The following is a 19,440-nucleotide window of genomic DNA, read 5'->3' as shown; positions in this document are numbered from 1 at the left end:
TTTATTGAATTATGCTTGCATTTTCTGTTTATACATTTTAATGAAATTTTTCTACCTACTTAATGGAATTTGAAGATTTGTAAGGGAGAGCAGCTGCTTTTTTAAAAACGTACTTGACTCCATGTCAGATACTAATTTCTTTCCAGCGTGTGGGTCATATGGCAATGCCTTTCTTGGGAAGGCACTTGATGTAGAGTACCTGTGTAGACTACTTCCTCTATAAATAAGACATTTTCCCAGTAATACTTTATTTTAAAGATAACTTTTAATTTGATTGAGTTGGCTGCTGATTCTCTAAATTAGTTATGAAGAATAATAAGCAAATGTATTTTTAAAGTTTATAATTTCAACAGCCTGATCACATCCGTCTGGTATACCTTATCTTCACCTCACCTCTTTAGGGAACAGTGATGAACAGTGTAGATATATTTTTTCCTTTTGTCAATTATTTTGTAAATTTGTATTCGGGTATGAACACTTAGAAAATTTGAACATCTTGTTACTGTTCATGCGATGCCTTGAAATATATTCTACATACCTAAGCAATTCTACAGATACATCTTAGCTTGTTTTCAGAATGAACCTATATTTGCTTAATCTGAATTACAGTAATGATCATAGGCCAGTAAGTGTTTTAAGTGAGCTGTTAGTTGTTTTTAATAAAAGCTGTAATTTTATTTCCTTTATGTCTATATATATATGTGTGTGTATCTAACTAAGTACTTGTAGAAGTCAGTAAACAACTTGCAGAAGTTGGTTTTCTCCACCGTCCTGGGTATTGAACTCACATCTTACAGGTCCCTAATCTGACTTTCAGTTTAGATTTTTTTTTACCTACATGGAAACATTAATATCTCCTTTTACCTCCTTGTAGAGAAAAAATTAAAGGTTGGATTAAGGAGCAGGCGCATAAATTTGTTGAGCGTTACTTTAGTTCAGAGAATATGGATGGAAGCAACCCTGCCTTGAATGTACTTCAGAGACTTTGTGCTGCAACTGAACAACTCAACCTCCAGGTACTGTGCAGTGCATTTTGTTTGCCGGTGGATGATTTCTTGGGATTTGTAGAAACATTGGTTTCTTTTGCTCCGTGTCCCTTGACTTGCCATTACTTTTCATTCTTTGTGCTCTCTAGTTCTTGACAAATGACAAAATTTCAGATGGTTTCTTAAGAATGTCCTTTCTAAATCCACATACCTGTCCCCACCTGCAGACTCATAGCATTTACTTGGAAAGCCGTGAGACTATGCCATGACCATTTCATTGACTTTGTAAATGTACCTTTTCTAATTTCCGTTCTTGTTTTCTAAGCTATTTTATAAATATTTAAGTTTACTAACTAAAACCACATCACATTTCATCGTTTTAATCTTGCTTTCAAAATGAACGTTATTCTAATTTGAAAAAGTTATTAATTAATTATACAAAGTTATGATCTTCACTATGACATTTATACATGTATATTATGTACTTTGATTGTATTCAAATTTCCCTCCCAATACCCTCTCCTGTTCCCCCTCTCTTCTGGTTCTCAAGTATCCATTCACTTAATGACACAATTTTTTTCTGTTAGCCCCTTTATTTTGAGTTTGTATTATTATATTATTTTTTAATCTCTACCTAGAAAATGCATTAGTTAAATGGAATGCCTGTTCTTCATCATGAAATCTTTTTCTGTAGTGTTCCCTGAGCCTTGTAAGGATTGATAATAGATGTTCTGCTTTGGGATGAATGGTTAAAAAAAAATTTTTCTCAGCACTTTTACCAGTTATGACTAAATATTATTGTCTGTTGCAAACAACGTTCTCTGACCAAGACTGGGACCAACACTAATCTGATTATTTATAAGATGTTTTGACTCTGGCCATTTAGCAAAACAACAGGAGGGCTTTTGACCTCCACTGAAATGAATTCCTTCATGTGCAGTGGGCTTCAAATCTTAAGGAAAGAATTTGCCAAGTAATGTTTGAGCCACGTTGCTCCAGTGGGCTCATCTTACCTGGAAGATTGTATTACAGCTCATATGGTTCATAGCTGGCCCATGTAAATATATTTTGATTAACTTTTGGGGAAATGTGAATTGTACTGTTTAAATCAGTATAGAATTCTCTTCACTGTTTCAGGTGGACGGTGGAGCTGAGTGCCTTGTAGAAATCCGTAGCATAGTCTCCGAATCAGATGTTTCATCATTTGAAATCCAACATAGTGGATTTGTGAAACAACTGTTGTTCTACTTGACATCTAAAAGTGAAAAGGATGCTGTCAGCCGAGAGATCCGATTAAAGCGATTCCTACATGTATTTTTTTCTTCTCCAGTAAGTTAATAACGGTCACATCTTAATAGAATCGGTGCTAGCAAGTGCGTACATTTGTGTCCCAATAAGAGTATGTTGTGTGTTGCCTATTCAGTTAGATTCCTTTGACATGTATTTATTGACAAGGTTTTATTATAGATGAGCCTGGCCTAGAATTCAGAGATCTGATTGCCTTTGCCTCCCTGGTGCTGGTGTTAAAGGTATGAGTTACCATGCCTGACTTCCTTAAATTTTTATGTGTCATAAAATAGATAGTAAAATGCAACCAGACATGAAGCCTATGATTGAGATCCCAACACTTGGAGGGCAAGGCAGTACAGATCATCCTCAGTTATGTGAGTTTTAGACCAGTTTGGGTAGAAAAATAAAACAAAAAGCCATTCTTCCAACCACTAGTGACCTGAAGCCCACATCAACTTTGTCAAGTATTTTTCTCCCCTCCCTCCCACAAGGTAAATCATTAGTAGTAGTTTTACATTTTAATATTTATTACTATTTGTTGAGGTTATTGTTTTTTCCATAAAAGATGCTTAACAACAATCTTTATAGGTTACAAGGACAGGGTCTGGGTCTGTAGGCTGGTTCCCACCTTTTCTCTTTGCCCTTAGGTGAGAACAGAGCTAACAACTCTCACATAGTCTTGATTAGACCTCCTGTTACAACTGCTTTAGAGTCATAACTCAGGAAGTGGCCTTTTGGGGGGGGGGGGGTTATGATGAGCTTAATGATTACTGTTTATTTGCTTAACCATGCCCCTTTTAAGTGTTCATAGGCATTTTGGAACACTGTCTAAAGTCAGAAGTGGTATTGGTAGATACTAATTTTAAATCTTATTTTCACATGTATGTGGGTGCAAGTGTGGATATCCCAAGGGTTTTCTATCTTGCTTAAGATTATGTATATGGGGCTGAAGAGATGACTCAGTGCTTAAAACCGCTGCCACTCTTCCCAAAGGTTTCAGTCCCAGCACCCACATGGCAACTTAGAACTGCTGTCTGTAACTCCAGTTCCAGGGATCCAGTGCCCTTACAGAGACGTACATACAGACAGGAAAAACACTAATCAGTGCACATAAAATAAAATAAAAAGAACTAACTAACTTACTTGGAAACATTGTCCTAATGAAATCTATTATAAAAGAAAGAAAATTGATAGATAAATCTCCATTTGTAAAACTTCTTATTAAAATGTTTTTGCTAGGGGCTGGGGAGATGGCTCAGTGCTTAAGAACACTGGCTGCTCTTCCAGAGAACCCAGGTTCAATTCCAAGCATCCACATGGTGGCTCATGACCATCTGTAACTCCAGTTTCCGAGGATTTTATGAACTCCTAGGGCACCAGGCAGGCATGCATGTGACACCCAAGAATACATAAAGGCAAAATATTCATATATAAGTAAATTATTTAAAAATATCTTTGCTATGGAGTGTTGACTTTTCAAAAGGTTTGTTTAATGTTTGATTATTTGTAACTCTAGCTTCCTGGAGAAGAGCCCATTGGAAGAGTAGAACCAGTGGGCCATGCGCCTTTGTTGGCACTAGTTCATAAGATGAACAACTGCCTCAGCCAAATGGAGCAATTTCCAGTCAAAGTGCACGATTTCCCTAGTGGAAATGGGGCTGGAGGCAGGTAAGGACCATTGCCTGGGCATGGCCACTTTCTACTAGAATTGTTGAAGGAAACCATGGTGAGAGGTTTGGTAAGCTCTTGGTAAGATCATGTTTTTGTTTTGTTTTGTTTTTTAAAGACAGGAATTTGCTGTGTAGTCTGGCCTGTCCTAGAACTTCATATACCAGGCTAGACTGAAATTCAGAGATCTACCTGTCTCTGTCTCCCAAGTGCTGGGATTAGGCGTGTGACACTACTTTTAGCTCGCACCGTGTATTTTGACAACTAATATTTCTAACATAAGTAAATCAGTGACTGGATTGACAATATTTGAAACACATTTTTAGTTTCTCTACATTGATAAGTTTTAATATGTAATGCTTCTCCAACTATTTTTTTCATTTATTTTGATTTTCTAGATGAGGTTTTTCTGTGTAACAGCTCTGGCTGTCCTGGAACTCACTTTGTAGACAGGGCTGGCCTCAAACTCACAGATACCTGCCTATCTGTCTCTCTAGTGCTGGAATTAAAAGCATGTGCTGCCACTGCCCAGTCTCAAATAATTTTTTTGTATGTGGGCAACAAAACATTTATTCTGAGACTTTATGTGATAAGTGGTTATAACTATATAACTATAATGGGTTTTACTATGTAAGTTGTTATAGAAAGATAAAATTGTTAGGCAGTTCTGTAAGCTTCATTGAAAAAGTTATTTTTATTTTAAAATCCATGTTTTTATGTGTTTTAAAACATTTTTAAAAATTTGAATCGAAACAGTATCTGTAGTCAATGTAGATAATGCTCTCCATAGTGCGGCTTAAGTTGTTTTCTGTATAATGTGCTATAGCACTATACTATCTTGGAATAGTTTTGTGAAACAAAGGGATATCACAAAATATGGTGGCATACCTGTGATCCCAACCAAAAAATAAAGAGGGTAGAATCCTATATTTTTTCCTTTAGATTTCTCTTATAAATAAAATACAAAATTTAAAACTAACCTTCACTTTACTTTGCTACATCCTTTTAAATGAATAACCACAAAGTGTAGGCAGAAAAGCATCTTAGAATTTAGAACTAACGTGGGCTATTTGAGTCTCAAACATAGACCAGAATAAAAAAGCCATGAGGCTTTCCACTTGTCTGCGTTTATATGAACTATGCTCGCTTAATATTTGCATGCTTCATAGTCGTATAATTAGCCACATTTAAGGTTGACTATATTTGACTCTTGTCAGAACTTATAACAGGAAGAAAATAGTTATCAAATGATGTAGCCGTTCATTTAAAAGTACATAGCAATGTAAATTTGAAGGTTGGTTTTTTTTATTTTTATGTTATTTCATGTTTTATTTTTATAAGTGAAATTGAAAGTAGAAGCAAAAGAACAGAGGATTCTTCCTCCCTTGCTTTTTGAATAGAATTTAGTAGAGGACAAATTCCTGTAGAAGTGTGTTCAGATAGTTGAAGTGTTCTTATTCCACCTGAATAATCCAATAGGCATGGCATTTCATTGAAGCCAGTATTTATGACATCATTGATCATATGAATTCATGGTGGCTAGAGATCATGTTCATTCCATGCTAAATGCTTTGTACTATAAAAAAGTATTTTTGTGTGTCTGTTTTTAGTTTAACTAATATATGTTGACTGAAAATAATAGAATAACCTTTTTTTCTCAAATTATCTTGAGCTTTTCTCTCAACAGAGGATCACAAGCTTTAAAGTTTTTCAACACACATCAGTTAAAATGTCAATTACAAAGACACCCAGAATGTGCAAATGTGAAACAGTGGAAAGGCGGACCTGTCAAGATCGATCCTCTGGCTCTGGTGCAAGCTATTGAAAGATACCTTGTGGTTAGAGGTATTTTACATCTATGTCCTTTACTTGTATGGTTATGAAATTAGCATTAAAGGGTATATTGCTGTTCCTGATAAACCTTAGGCAGTAGGAATCTCTGTTCCTACCAGAAGTAAATAGGCGTATGTTGAATGCTTTCTGATAAGAATGAGAATTCTTTCTGATAGATCAGAATGTAATATCTACTTTTTAAAGAAAATATCAGTATAACCAGTGTCTTTTATCTGACACCTAAAATTACTAATTAACTATGTTTTTGGCCTAATTTTTTGTTTGTTTGGTTGGTTGGTTTTGTTTTGTTGCTTAGGGTATGGAAGAGTAAGAGAAGATGATGAAGACAGTGATGATGATGGATCAGATGAGGAAATAGATGAGTCTCTGGTAGGTACCTTTTATACCATATTGTAGTTATATCATGCTGCATCTGTGATTTAGATTTCCTGGGTTCAAATAGCCCCTCACCAACCATTGTTGGAAAAAAAAATCACAGAAATGAGCAATTCTTTTAGTAATAAATAGTTTATTTTAGAGTATTTATGTAATAAATTTTTTATTTATAAGTTTCTTATTGTATCTGCTTATAAATTAATGGTGTATGTAGAGGGAAAAATTCACCAATTTCCCAGAGGGAATTCAAAATCTGAAATCAATTGGATATTACATGTGCAAAATCCACATTTGCTTGTTATGTGGTAGGTTGTAGAAAAAATGGAAGTTATTAATTGTACTAATAATATTCAGTTGTCTTCAAATCTGTGCATGCAAAATATGAATTGTCTAGACTTAGGTACCATCCCTGTGTATATGCAAATATCCTCATTCTTGAAATAAAAAGTTTAGTCTCTGATCACTTCTGTCTTAAAGCACTTTAGGTAAGTGATAATCAGGATATATGGACTTCAGGAGGATCTGTAGTTTCAAACATCCACCATAGGTCCAGCAGGATATGTCTTGGCTAATGTATAGATGCCATTACTTGGGCTTATATGGACCTTTCTTTGCTTTATTCAGGCTGCTCAGTTTTTAAATTCAGGAAATGTAAGGCACAGGCTACAGTTTTATATTGGAGAGCATTTACTACCATATAACATGACGGTGTATCAGGCAGTGCGGCAGTTCAGTGTACAGGCTGAAGATGAAAGGGAATCTACTGATGATGAGAGCAATCCTCTGGGAAGAGCTGGTATTTGGACAAAGACTCATACAATATGGTAAGTCTGAACTGGTTTCTCTTGGTGGTATGGTTTAGAATTCATATTATATTCATGGTCTAATTCTGTGACTAGAGGGAGAACCTAAATCTTGCATTTGAACTATGAAAAAGCCTTTTCAATATTTATTATGCATAGATGTATATGAACATTACTTCCATACTAGAAAGCATGTTTATAGGCAGTAAGCTGCTTTTTGATTAGTTTAAGTCTTTTAATGGAGTCAAAATGGTGTGGTATTACATTATATATAAGTTTGAAGCTCTGAATTCTGTGTCATTTGGATAGGCTTCCTATGCTGCCTTTATAGTTTCTGCCACTTAGAGAAAAGAATCATTTCCCAAAGTAAAGTGTTCCTGGGAAGACTGACTTACTGTTTTGTTTTAGGAAAACAAACGCTTGGTAACTCTGAAACCAAATAGGGAGAAAGAGGGCAGACTCCAGAGAACTCTTAGGCATTCTGTGACTTAACATTAGCTTTGCTGAATAATTTGCACATTAAAAATCTACATTTGGCCGGGCGGTGGTGGCGCACGCCTTTAATCCCAGCACTCGGGAGGCAGAGGCAGGCGGATCTCTGTGAGTTCGAGACCAGCCTGGTCTACAGAGCTAGTTCCAGGACAGGCTCCAAAGCCACAGAGAAACCCTGTCTCGAAAAACCAAAAAAAAAAAAAAAAAAAAAAAAAAAAAAAAAAAAAAATCTACATTTGACTTTCATGCTATCATATCTCCTTAGGTACAAACCTGTGAGAGAGGATGAAGAAAATAGTAAAGATTGTGTTGGTGGCAAAAGGGGAAGAGCCCAAACAGCTCCAACAAAAACTTCCCCCAGAAATGCAAAGAAGCATGATGAGTTATGGCATGGTAAGGTGACATCATACTGAGAGAAGCAGGGCCCTGGCCTCTCTGCATTTCTGCTAGGAATAAAACTGATTCAGAGCTCCAGAAAGCTTTGGGGATAATTAAATAAATTACTATAGTGTAGATTTAACTTTTAGTTAAATCTTTGACTTTAATGTCTAGTAAGCTAGAATTAAGTATCTATAAAATTAAAACTGAAAATCAATCATGACATTCTTCTAATATTTTAAGAATTCATGATTTCATGAAGGGTTAAATTGCATTCATACTAAAGACTGCTGAAGACTTTGTCTAGTCACCAACAGATTGGTCCTTAATCTCATAGGGTGTCTTTACACACAGGAAGGGAATGCAAAAGGGGTTAGTTATTTTTCTACTGTTGTTTGGGTATGTATGTTCAGGGGAACTTGAAATTTTATGTGCCTATGTGTTACTGTGCACAAGGTTAAAAGGGAAGAAATGTCTGATAACATTGATATACCAAGAAGTTAAACATGACACAGTTTCAGATGGTAACGGTAACTTTGAGTCTGTATTTTAAGCCATTGTTGCTTTGATTAAAGCTGAAACTTTCTATCATTTAGATGGAGTGTGCCCATCAGTAGCAAATCCTTTAGAAGTTTACCTCATTCCCACACCACCTGAAAATATTACCTTTGAAGACCCATCTTTAGATGTGATCCTTCTTTTAAGAGTTTTACACGCCATCAGTCGGTACTGGTATTACTTGTATGATGTGAGTAATGTCTCTCCATGAAATCCTGTGTCATCTTACAGTTGTCTGTTTAGTAAACGAATGCTTTATTACAGTTGAAATAGAAACAGTGATTCACTAAATGTATACAATGAACTTATTTGTTGAACTTAATATTCTTGGAATAAGTCTTTTATTTATTTGTTTGTTTTTTATTTATTAGGGAATAGCGAAATATTTTGTTCTAATTAGGATTTCTATTGCTGTGATGAAATACTATGACCAAAAGCAAGTTAGGGGGAAAAGGGTTTGTTTATTTGGCTTACATTTCCACATCACTGTTTATCATTGAAAGAAATCCATACAGGAACTCAAATAAGGCAGGAACCTGGAGGAGGCAGCAGCAGTTACAGAGGCCATTTAAGAGTGTTGTTTACTTGACTGGTTTGTTCCTTGTGGTAGCTTGCTCTGCCTGCTGTTTCATAGCACCCAGGACCACCAGTGTGGTGATGGCCAAACCCCTAATGAACTGTGCTCCCCACAACAATCACTAGTTAATAAATATCCTTCAGGCTTCCCTGTGGCCCAGTTTATAGATGCATTTTCTCAGTTGAGCTCCTTCCTCTCAGATGAGTATAGCTTACATCAATCAACTTGACATAAAGCTAGCCAGCACAACTGATTTCCTTGTCAACTTGACACATAAACATCACTGTTTAAACCAAAACCTTTTTTCTTATTCATCTCCAAAGTAACATGTTAATATTATCAAAATATAAAACATGAAGTCCCCACAGTCTTTTTAAAAATAATCTATTCTCTTTAAAATTGCAAAATCTCTTTTAAAAGCTCACAGTCTCTCAGTTGTGGGCAAATGCAAAAACCGAAATTAAATTAATTACATTTTTTTATTCAAGAGGGAAGAAATGTGGCACAGTCACAATCTGAACAAAGCAAAACTGAACTCCAACAGTGTAAATAACTCAATTTCCAATATCTGACATTTACTCACTATCTTATGGTTCCGATAAGGGGATTGGGTCACTTCTCCGGCTCCCTTTGCCGGGCACATTGTTGTCTTCTAAGCTCCATTTCGTTACTGCTGCTCTCCTTGGTGGTCATCCCATGGTGCTGGCATCTCCAAAATGCTGAGTCTATTGCAGCTGGTCTGCACTTTCACCAACAACTTCTCCTGGGCTCAAATCTCTTCACAGACTTGAGTCATGCCACAGTGTCCACCCTACCTGTTAACCTCTGTTCTTCATGACCCCTTTATGTGTTCAAAATTAGTACCACCTGCGTGGCTCTTTCACTACCAAGATCAGCTGCCAGCTGATCAGCTTCTGTGTGCTGACTCTGATGAAACACTTACCACTTCTTAATCACTGCTAATTTCTTAGCTCCAACAGACCAGCATCAATTGTCCCAGTAACTCAAAGGTTTTACTTCAGTGGTGCTACTCTTGCTAGTCACAACTTAGTCTTTGAGCCCTCCTAGCAGACAAGAGCCAGGGGTTCTTAATTCAAAATATGCAGCGGTCCTGAAAATGATAGTTTTTGTCTCCCAAAACTTCCCCCTAGAACTTCACAAGCCAGGTTTCCATCCTCTGTATTTACCAGCATTCTTATCCTCCACATTCCCACAGCACCGCTCACCAAGGTTTGAATTGAATCTTCAATAACTCCAGTCCAAAGAACAAAGGTCCTTCCATAGTTTTACAAAAGACAGCAAGGTTCAAGATCTGTCACAGTAATACCTCACAATCCTGGTACCAATTTCTGTCCTAGTTAGTTAGGGTTTCAACTGTTGGGATGAAATACCATGACCAAAAGGAATTTGAGGTTCCCTCGTGTTAAGTTGCCAGCACTCATTTCTTCATGTAAAGATTTATATTGAGTAAACAGTTGGATACCTCTTAATATAGTGAGGACAAGTGAAGGAAACAGCTTCATGGGGTTTGAGGATAGGAAGTTTCAGAAATGGGAAATACCATTGAGGGATTTGATATTGCATGCAAAAACAGGTGAATTGTACAGACTGACCTACTTATGAATCAATGACTAGATTTTGAACTTTTTTTTTAAAAAAATTTTACAGAATGCGATGTGCAAGGAGATTATTCCAACTAGTGAATTTATTAACAGTAAGTTAACAGCAAAAGCGAATAGGCAGCTTCAAGATCCTCTAGTGATCATGACAGGAAACATCCCATCATGGCTCACTGAACTAGGAAAAACCTGGTAAGATAGTCCCTTTGATAAATTTTGTAAGTATTAACAAGTCTTGATTTGATTTGTGATAGAGATGTTGAAGTTGACTTGTTCATATCTTTCCCAATATTGTAGTGTTTGTTGACAACTTGACAAACCCAGTGAAGTATATTTGACTGAGGGCAGTAAAATTCTTTGCCTTCCTGAAAGTGATACTTGGTTTTTCTGAGCCTGTTTTTGAACTAGACACTATAGACCTATTACTTACAGTAAAAATCAAGTTAGAAATTGAGTTTTTCACTTGGATTCACCATATCTCTACATGCTGCCGTATTGTACAATGCAGAGATTCTGGTGGACGTTTCAAGAGCTTTTCTCAAAAAGGAAAATAAAATCAAACCCTTAAAAATCATGGTAGGAAATGTCTTGGCTGCAGGATTCATTCTTTGAGAACAAGGAGCTTGCTTGTCTTGGCAGTGATTTTTTTTTTTTTTTAATGCTAAGCCTATGATGAATATCACGAAATAATAAAGCCATTAACTTTTGTATGTGAAGTATGGAATGTTGAGCTCATATGGCATGGAGGCTTGCATGTCCTAAAATCTTCAGAATAGATTTAAGGTGGATGTGGATAGACAATTGTAGATTTCATGTGGAAAGGCATATAGAATACAATTGCTCAATATTTAGTGATTTCAACAAGAGCCAGGTGTGATGATGTATTGGCATACTCCTGTAGGCCCCATCCATTTGGGAAATTTTAGGAGGGACTATTCCCCTAAGTGTTTATAGCCAATCTAGGCAGCACAGTAAAACTCCATGGCAACAAAACTGTTACAGATTTTTTAAAATATTTTACATAGGAATTTGTGTGTGTGTGTGTGTGTGTGTGTGTGTGTGTGTGTGTGTATGCGCGCGCACGCACGCACGCAAGCGCAGGGTCCCTCTATATAGTCTGGCTGTCTTCATCTCTGCCTCCAAAGACCTGGAACTAAAGGTGTTATGTCAGTAGTGTATTATATCAAGTTGTTTTCAGTATAAATCTTGATGTTTTTTAAATGTCTCTTGATTCTCACACAGATGGTAAATTTGTATTTTATCTTTTATAGCCCATTTTTCTTTCCTTTTGATACCCGACAAATGCTTTTTTATGTAACTGCATTTGATCGAGACCGGGCAATGCAAAGATTGCTTGATACCAACCCAGAAATCAACCAGTCTGATTCGCAAGACAGCAGAGTTGCACCTAGATTGGATAGAAAAAAGGTAAGCATTTCCTACAAATAAGTATCTATTTATGCTGAGCTTTCCAAATTAAAGACAAGACCTAAAGTACTACATCTGATTCTGCCTGTGGAGTAACAACCTTCACTTGATCCTTAGGTCTGTCTGTGAGTGTGTTTATGGTTGTGGCTAAAAGCAAAGATACTGAGTCCCCTTCAGCTGGAGGTTGTGAGCTGCCTGATGTGGGGGCTGAGAGACAAGTAGCAAGCGCTCTTAATTGCTGAGCACTATTATTCTATCTTTTAAAAAACCACCTCTGTTAGTATATTTTCCCATGAGCCTCTTGAAACTGTATTGTCTGTTACTATTTTGTCTTCTATTATTTCTGAAATAACATCCTTCATTTAGTTACCATGAATCTTACTAACACACCTTAATTTCTTCCTTTTTATATTGAAAAACTTCTCTTTTAAAATGGACTCTCTGTGTATTAGATGCGTTTTACTCCCTTTAGCCTGGTAGCCCATTTGGAAGGGAGTAAAACAGAATCCCTGATATATTTTGAATTTGTCCCAGTCAGCTCCAGTTTTACTGACTTCATCATCTATCATGCTTCTAATCTTGGCTTGCAGTTGTACCCATGCCATTTCATGTGAGACAAATCCCAACCTTTTGATCTGCACTGGTGTGTGTGTGTGTGTGTGTGTGTGTGTGTGTGTGTGTGTGTGTGTGTTTTCAGACAGGATTTCTCTGTGTATCCCTGATTGTCTGGAACTCACTCTGTAAACCAGGCTGCCCCTGAACTCAGAGACCCTCCTGCTTCTGTTTCCCAAGTGGTAGAATTAAAGATGTGCAATATTGCCTGGTTGACCTCCACTGTTCTTTTGTTTGCTTTTTGTTTTCTTCCATGACTTTTCTGTGGTCTGTTCCAAGTTTTTTTTTTTTATCTCAAAGAGCCATTAGGGATAACAAAAGGTAGACGGAGTGGTTGTAATTAGAAACAAACACATATACACCCAGGTAGCTGTATTTAACAGTGCATCATGCCATTTCTTTATCTCATTGATGGAGTCATCAATTGTCGTGATGCTGTTTGAATGGCAGGGTCTTTATCTTCACCATCATCATAGTCTCATTCCGGGGCATCTTGTTCTTGTAGCAGAACCTCGATGTTCAGAACCTATATGTTTTCCAGCTTACCTGTCTCCTCTGTCATCTTTCTACCCGCTTCTCTATCATCAGTGTATAAATGTCCCAAGATTATTTCATGTAGCTGGAGCCCTGAATTATACCACTGTTTGGCAAAGTAGCAAAGATCTTTTTCCTAACCTTAATTTTCTAAACTTGCCATGGGTCAGGTTATATTAGTTATTTATATCTAGCTTTCTTTCATACATGCAAAACATTTGTGTGACAAAACTTTTCCTGGGGAGACACAGCACACAGATACTCAAGCCAGTTAGGGAATCCACAACAGAACTAAGTACAGATTTCACCAAAGTCCAGTGTCATGAAGATGAGTTTTATTAGGGTTACTTTCAGGAATATAGGTGAGCGGTTACTTATAGAAGCAAAAATTACTCAAAGGATGGTTGAGTTATCAAAGCCCATCCCAGCATGCATGACAAAGCTGGGAACATGGAGGCTGCAGACAACTCAATAGGTTCCTCAGTTGGTCTAAACCTCTTCCAGGCAGCTCAGTTGGTTTCTCGTTCTTCCAGGTAACTTCTGTTCCCTGACTTCTCTTTGCAGCTTTTCTCCTCTGAGAGTGTTCTTTGCAGCTTAGCTTGTCCAAGTCTTGGAAGGTTAGCTCACCTGAGAGTCTTCTCACCTTTTTATTGTTTAATCTGTCATGGAGGGTAGTGAATCTGGTCAGTTTCAGGGACTTGTGTATGTTTTAACAGTGCAAATACTGTAGCCTTCCTAAGAGATGTGCTTAAAGGAATTATTTTCTGACAATGAAATCTATTTTGCACTGCAGTAAGTGCTACCTGGAGCATTATTTCTTATTTTTTCACATCCGTTTCCTTTGTTAGCGCACTGTGAACAGAGAGGAGCTGCTAAAACAAGCTGAGTCTGTGATGCAGGACCTTGGTAGTTCACGGGCCATGTTAGAAATCCAGTATGAAAATGAGGTGAGTTTTGGACTCCTTGATGGTGTGATATCATTTGTGCATATTGGTACTATGTAATTCTGAAAGGCAGCTAGAAAATTTACTTTAAAAAGATTTGGTCTATTTTCTCTTTAATGATATGTTTTAAGTTCTCCATTTTTCAAGGGTTTAAATGCAAAATAAGAAACGGGATTTTTTTTTCCTGGCATAATTATGCACATAATTGTATAATGTTCATGAAATGAAAGGCTGTTCTTAGAATCATTATTTCAGAAATGCTTGGACTGCATTTTCAGAGTTGATTTATTGATAAATCATGTTCTAAGAGTTGATATATATATATATATATATATATATATATATATATATATATATGCCAACAGGAGCCATCTTCACCATGGCAAGTGAAGAACACCCATCTTTGTAAAGACTTTCCATAACAGCTATGGCCTAGCTTCCTATTCTTCTTTATTTTTTTCCGTATATTTATAGCCTCATGCAGTAATGTGGCTGTTGTGTCTCTTCTTTCATTTCTTCCATGCATGCAGGCCTCGTTCATACTATATAGTTTTTTGTTGTTGTTTTAATTTTCCATTTATTGTGTATTTTATCTCACAGATGGCTTAATATGTGTCAATATCTAGTTGGGGCATTTTTTTTTTGAGTTTTAGTGACAATGTTATAACATTCATGCTCAAGCCTTTCTGTAATAAACATATTTGTGATTCTCTTGGATATATAGCTCAATTACTAAATCATTTGGTAATATATTTTAATTTTATTAAGAAGTATCTATCATACTTTACATCAGTAGAGTAACAGGTTTTTCTCTTTTCCCAGTGATGTTATTTCTGATGTTATTTCAGTGTTTATGAGTCTGTACTTGGTGTTACCAGGTTTTTCAATTTTAATAATTGAAATTAGTAATGAGTTAGTAGTAGGATCTTGGTATGATTTGAAAACATACTGTTTTTGCATTGCTTGTTGGTTCCTTGGCCATTTTGGAGAAGATGCCCAGACCTTTCACTAGGTTTTAGTTTGGTTTTGCTTTATCATCGAGATAAAAGTTAATCCCAGCACTCAGGAGGCAGAGGCAGGCAGATCTCTGGGTTCAAGGCCAGCCTGGTCAGGACAGCTGGGGCAGATGTATAGAGAGACTTTGTCTTGAGAAAACAAAACAACTGTTATCTGGATTTATAAATGGCTGCTCATTTGCTTTCAGTTTATCATTAATCAGTCATTTTTTCTTTCATGTAAATGTAAACACATTGTAAGATTTTCCATGAATGATATCTCAGATTTTAATCCTGTGTTTTATTATTTTAGCTCATTCAGTGATCATTTTTACACTAATTTGTATATAATAAATGAGTCATGGAGTCAAGCAAGGCACCACCCTTTTTTTTTGTGATGAGTGATTACTGTGAAATACAGATTAGCTTTGAATTTAGTATTTTTTTTTTTGCCTCAGCCTCCTAAGCTCTGGTATTACAGACAGTTTGCACTTTTTTATTATTATTGGGTATGAATATGTGGGCATGTGTGTGGGTGTGTGCAATATCTGTGTGAGGCTCAGAGGACAACTTTGTGGAGTCAGTCTTCTCCTCCTAGCATGTAGATTCCGGGGGTTGATGATTTTAATGTCACTGAATCTCCACTACTTTGCTCCTGTTTTCTTGTGTGAAAATGAGGGTAATAGAAGTGCAATAATAACCTCAGAGTTCACGTGTGTGTGTGTGTGTGTGTGTGTGTGTGTAGAGTTAAAACATTGTATCATAGTAAGTACACTGTAAGTTTAATAGTTTTGTTTGCAGTATTACCAGTAGCTATTTAAATAATTGTAGTCATGGCTTTTATTTTTTCCTCATTTTCTTAAACATAATCTTATAATAACTTTTCTTGGAAGACTCTAAGAGCCTTCAATCGCCAAAATAAATCAGAGGTCTGTGTACTGAGAAGTGCATTATGTGTCAGTGGTCCAGATTATGGCCAGAAGCACAAAAACAAAAGGGCATTGAAAATGATTGGTATAGATAGGTGCCACATGAATGAGGCATTCAGGCAGGGGATTGAGCCTGTCTTACAAAGACAAGAACTCTTGGAAAGAGGGATATTTTCCAGCACATTGGGACTTGATTTAAGGGTTTGGGCCTTGGTGACAAGTGACATAAGCCAGTGCTATCTGAAAGTTTTGGAGGCAGGGGAGATGAAGAAGAGAGTTAATGAGCTTAGAAACTTTTTAGTACTGGTTTGGATTTTTTTTTAATCTTTCCTCAAAAGATTTTGCCCACAGGATGTGGTACTTAAATTTTTTATTTGTAAGACTGTAAAATCTTGGCTGTGAACCACCAGGTGTGTTTAAACATGCTTTCTATTTTTTTTTCCTCCAGTGTTTTTCTTTTCTAAATGATGGCCTTTTTTTTTTTAATTCTCAACTTCAAATTGTAGCTGGGGTAAACCTAAGCCTACGTGAGTTTGATCCTTGGAACTCACATGATGGAAAGAGAAATGTCTAACATAAATTGTCCGTTGAAACCTGAACACTTGGATTGCACAAACATGTGCATTCGCTGATAGGCACACAATAGGCATGATCTAAACATAAACTGTTAAATTAAATGAGACCTAATATGAGTTCAGAACAGCTTTTCTGTTTTCACTGACTCTGCTTAGGGTTAAGGTTTGAACTGCTAGTGCAAAACCCAGCAGTTTATGGTGTTTAGTATGTCTTCCCTGTTCTGAAAAAGTTACGGAATCCAACTTCATGGGAAAAAATATATTCATCACATCATGTTGCTAGAATGGTTAGCAAATTAAAATATGTATAACACTTATTGCCTGGCATATAAATATGCTGGTTTGTGTTAACTTTGAGATAAAAAGACTATTTTAAGCCAAGTTGTTGTTGTTTTATTGTTTTGGATTTTATATTTGTTTTATTGAGACAGTCTTTTATTCTGTAATTTTATTCCTGGACTATGTCATATTTTCCTCTCTTTAAAAATGGAAATAAGACAGACCAACTAAGTAACTCTACTTCAGTAGAATGTTGGGGGAGAATACTCCTGAACAGCCTTAGGAGGGAGTTGTATTCCTTTAGTCAGTTCAGTAGCACCTGTAGAATTTAATGCTTTAATTTAAATCCATTTTTACTTTTAAAAATAACCATTTAAGAGAAAGTAATAGACTTATGATCATTTGGGGATAATTTTGTGAATAGAGAATTAAATGGCATTGGAGGGCCATCTTGTGGACAACATGTGTTACTGCATGTCTAATCTTTTTTTCAGTGGCTGGAAATTGGAGAGCAAAGTATTGTGGAGGTTTTCTTTAGTTTGAAAGTCTCTCTCTCTCTCTCTCTCTCTCTCTCTCTCTCTCTCTCTCTCTCTCTCACACGCACCACACCACACCACCACGTTAGACTATGTGATCTAGAAAGGTTAAAGAAGATGGAACACGTTGGCAAAGATGGTAGGTAATACGGTTCTAAGGTGACATTTGAGTTGTCAGCAAGTCCCTGCTGTTGGGACAATGGTTCTAACAGAATAACTGAGGCAGTGTGTTCCAGCTATTCATGGGATCAAGGTGGCTAGAGGTAATAGTAATTAGGATATAGCAGTAGGAGTCCAGGTCAATGATGCTGGAAGTAGAGATACTAGAATAGTCTATGTAAGCTATTAGATTGTGGTTAAAAATATATGTGCTGTCCTTTGAACAAGAAAGCTTTTCTTAGGAAATATCACTCACTGTTAATGTATTTAAGATGTTAGGAACACTGGTGTACATCCTCATTCAGCAACCTCAGGCAGATCAGATAAAAGAGGGTGGTAGAGAATCATTAGTTTAGAATGTGCTTTTAAGGGATAACAGCTTATATTGTGTAGTGACTGGTGTTGGGTAATATAAAGGTATGTGACTTTTGTTTATCTCTGTGAAGATGTGATTCTTTGCCTGTATAAAATACCTGATGGTCCTGATAAAGAATAGCAGGACAGGAGCAAGGATGGGTGGGGCTGGCAGGCAGAGAGTATAAACAGGGAGAATTGAGGGAAAGGAGAGGAGTAAGAGAGAAGAAGGGAGGAGGACACTAGAGACCAGCCAAAGCTAGGAGGAAGAGTGAAAGTAAGGCATGAAGTAAGAAAAAGAAAAAGCCCAGTGGCTAAAAAGTAGGATAATTTAAGAAAAGCCAGCAAGAAGTCAAACTTTTAGGATCGATAGTATGCACCATTTTAGAAGTACATGTAATAATAAAATATCTCTTATTTGCACATGGTTTGTAAGCGAGTAGCCACTTGAACAATTGTTGTTACATTATAATCTTGAACTGTGACATAAGTTTATTATTGTTTCTTGCTTTTGTTTATTACGTGCTAAACTGGTGGAACATGGAGGAATGCTGAGTCTGTGAACATTGCTCCAAGCATATTGATGATGGTGCTGTCACGTAGAAACTTTGGAAGCTGAACCTTTGAATTTTCACTTTTAAATAAAAATAGCTCCAGATCCCCCACCCTGACTCCTACCGCTGAAATGCTGTGTTCTCACACATGGGTGCATGTGTGGTAACACTGATAATTGTCTTGGGCTTCCAGTGTACCCTTGGACTTATAGGGGCCACTGAGCTAAGCTTCTGTTTCCTGACATGAATTTGGGCCTTGAATTTTAACTCTTAGATTCTTATTAAATGTATGTTAGATTCTGGGGATTCAAGGCAGTCAAAATAATTCTCTTCATTTAAAACTTGCAAGTATGTAATGGAATAGAGGTAAAACCCTAGAATGTCATAGGAAATAGCCAAACTAATTGTTTGGGGGAGATTGGGAGGCTTCTCCTGAGAAGATGGCTCTTGAGTTGTTTGAGGTTCATAATTCCCTTAAAGAGAAAAATAAGCATGTGTAAATAGTACATTGTTCTCTAAAGGAAAAATTCATAACTGCAACAAGAGTTTTCAACCATACAATTGGAATGTTGGGGTTAGGGGAATGATAAAGGGTTTCTAGTGCCCAAGACTGAATGTCTATTCAGGACATCTTACAAAACTATCTCTTACGCTTCCTGACAAACACCTTGTATGATTGTCCATGTTACCAAGAGGTTGCCAGGCATAAAAGGCACCACAATTTCTAAAATGATTTTTTTTTATTTTATTTTTTTCTAGGTTGGTACAGGTCTTGGGCCAACACTGGAGTTTTATGCACTTGTTTCTCAGGAACTACAGAGGGCTGATTTGGGTCTCTGGAGAGGTGAAGAAGTAACTCTTAGCAATCCAAAAGGTAATGTGCAGCTGTGAGCCATTCAGTTTGTATGACTCAGATCAGGTAAGGGGGCCTCCATCTTAGT

The 19,440-nt window shown here is 36.7% G+C and overlaps 1 protein-coding gene across 12 annotated transcripts in view; it reads left to right on the top strand.

The window, feature by feature from the left end:
* Trip12 (thyroid hormone receptor interactor 12) overlaps nucleotides 1–19,440 on the top strand; it is a 120,688-nt gene that overhangs the window by 89,225 nt on the left and 12,023 nt on the right. For 7 of the 12 annotated variants that reach the window (XM_041650034.1, XM_041650033.1, XM_041650042.1 and 4 more), the window contains 12 exons: nucleotides 875–1,016; nucleotides 2,124–2,315; nucleotides 3,793–3,944; nucleotides 5,617–5,789; nucleotides 6,094–6,167; nucleotides 6,798–6,997; nucleotides 7,734–7,861; nucleotides 8,443–8,594; nucleotides 10,650–10,792; nucleotides 11,872–12,028; nucleotides 14,023–14,121; nucleotides 19,259–19,373. In XM_041650034.1, the coding sequence (XP_041505968.1) occupies nucleotides 875–1,016; nucleotides 2,124–2,315; nucleotides 3,793–3,944; nucleotides 5,617–5,789; nucleotides 6,094–6,167; nucleotides 6,798–6,997; nucleotides 7,734–7,861; nucleotides 8,443–8,594; nucleotides 10,650–10,792; nucleotides 11,872–12,028; nucleotides 14,023–14,121; nucleotides 19,259–19,373 (1,727 nt within the window). Of the gene's footprint in view, nucleotides 1–874; nucleotides 1,017–2,123; nucleotides 2,316–3,792; nucleotides 3,945–5,616; nucleotides 5,790–6,093; nucleotides 6,168–6,797; nucleotides 6,998–7,733; nucleotides 7,862–8,442; nucleotides 8,595–10,649; nucleotides 10,793–11,871; nucleotides 12,029–14,020; nucleotides 14,122–19,258; nucleotides 19,374–19,440 lie in introns of those variants that run through there. The other 5 variants (XM_041650040.1, XM_041650037.1, XM_041650036.1 and 2 more) reach the window with 2 other exon arrangements.

This window comes from Microtus oregoni, unplaced genomic scaffold (genome assembly GCF_018167655.1).
Source record: "Microtus oregoni isolate MIOR12 unplaced genomic scaffold, Mior012 000004F_ref0000308, whole genome shotgun sequence".
In the NCBI taxonomy this organism is placed as follows: domain Eukaryota; kingdom Metazoa; phylum Chordata; class Mammalia; order Rodentia; family Cricetidae; genus Microtus; species Microtus oregoni.
This window is presented reverse-complemented; position numbering and strand designations above follow the sequence as displayed.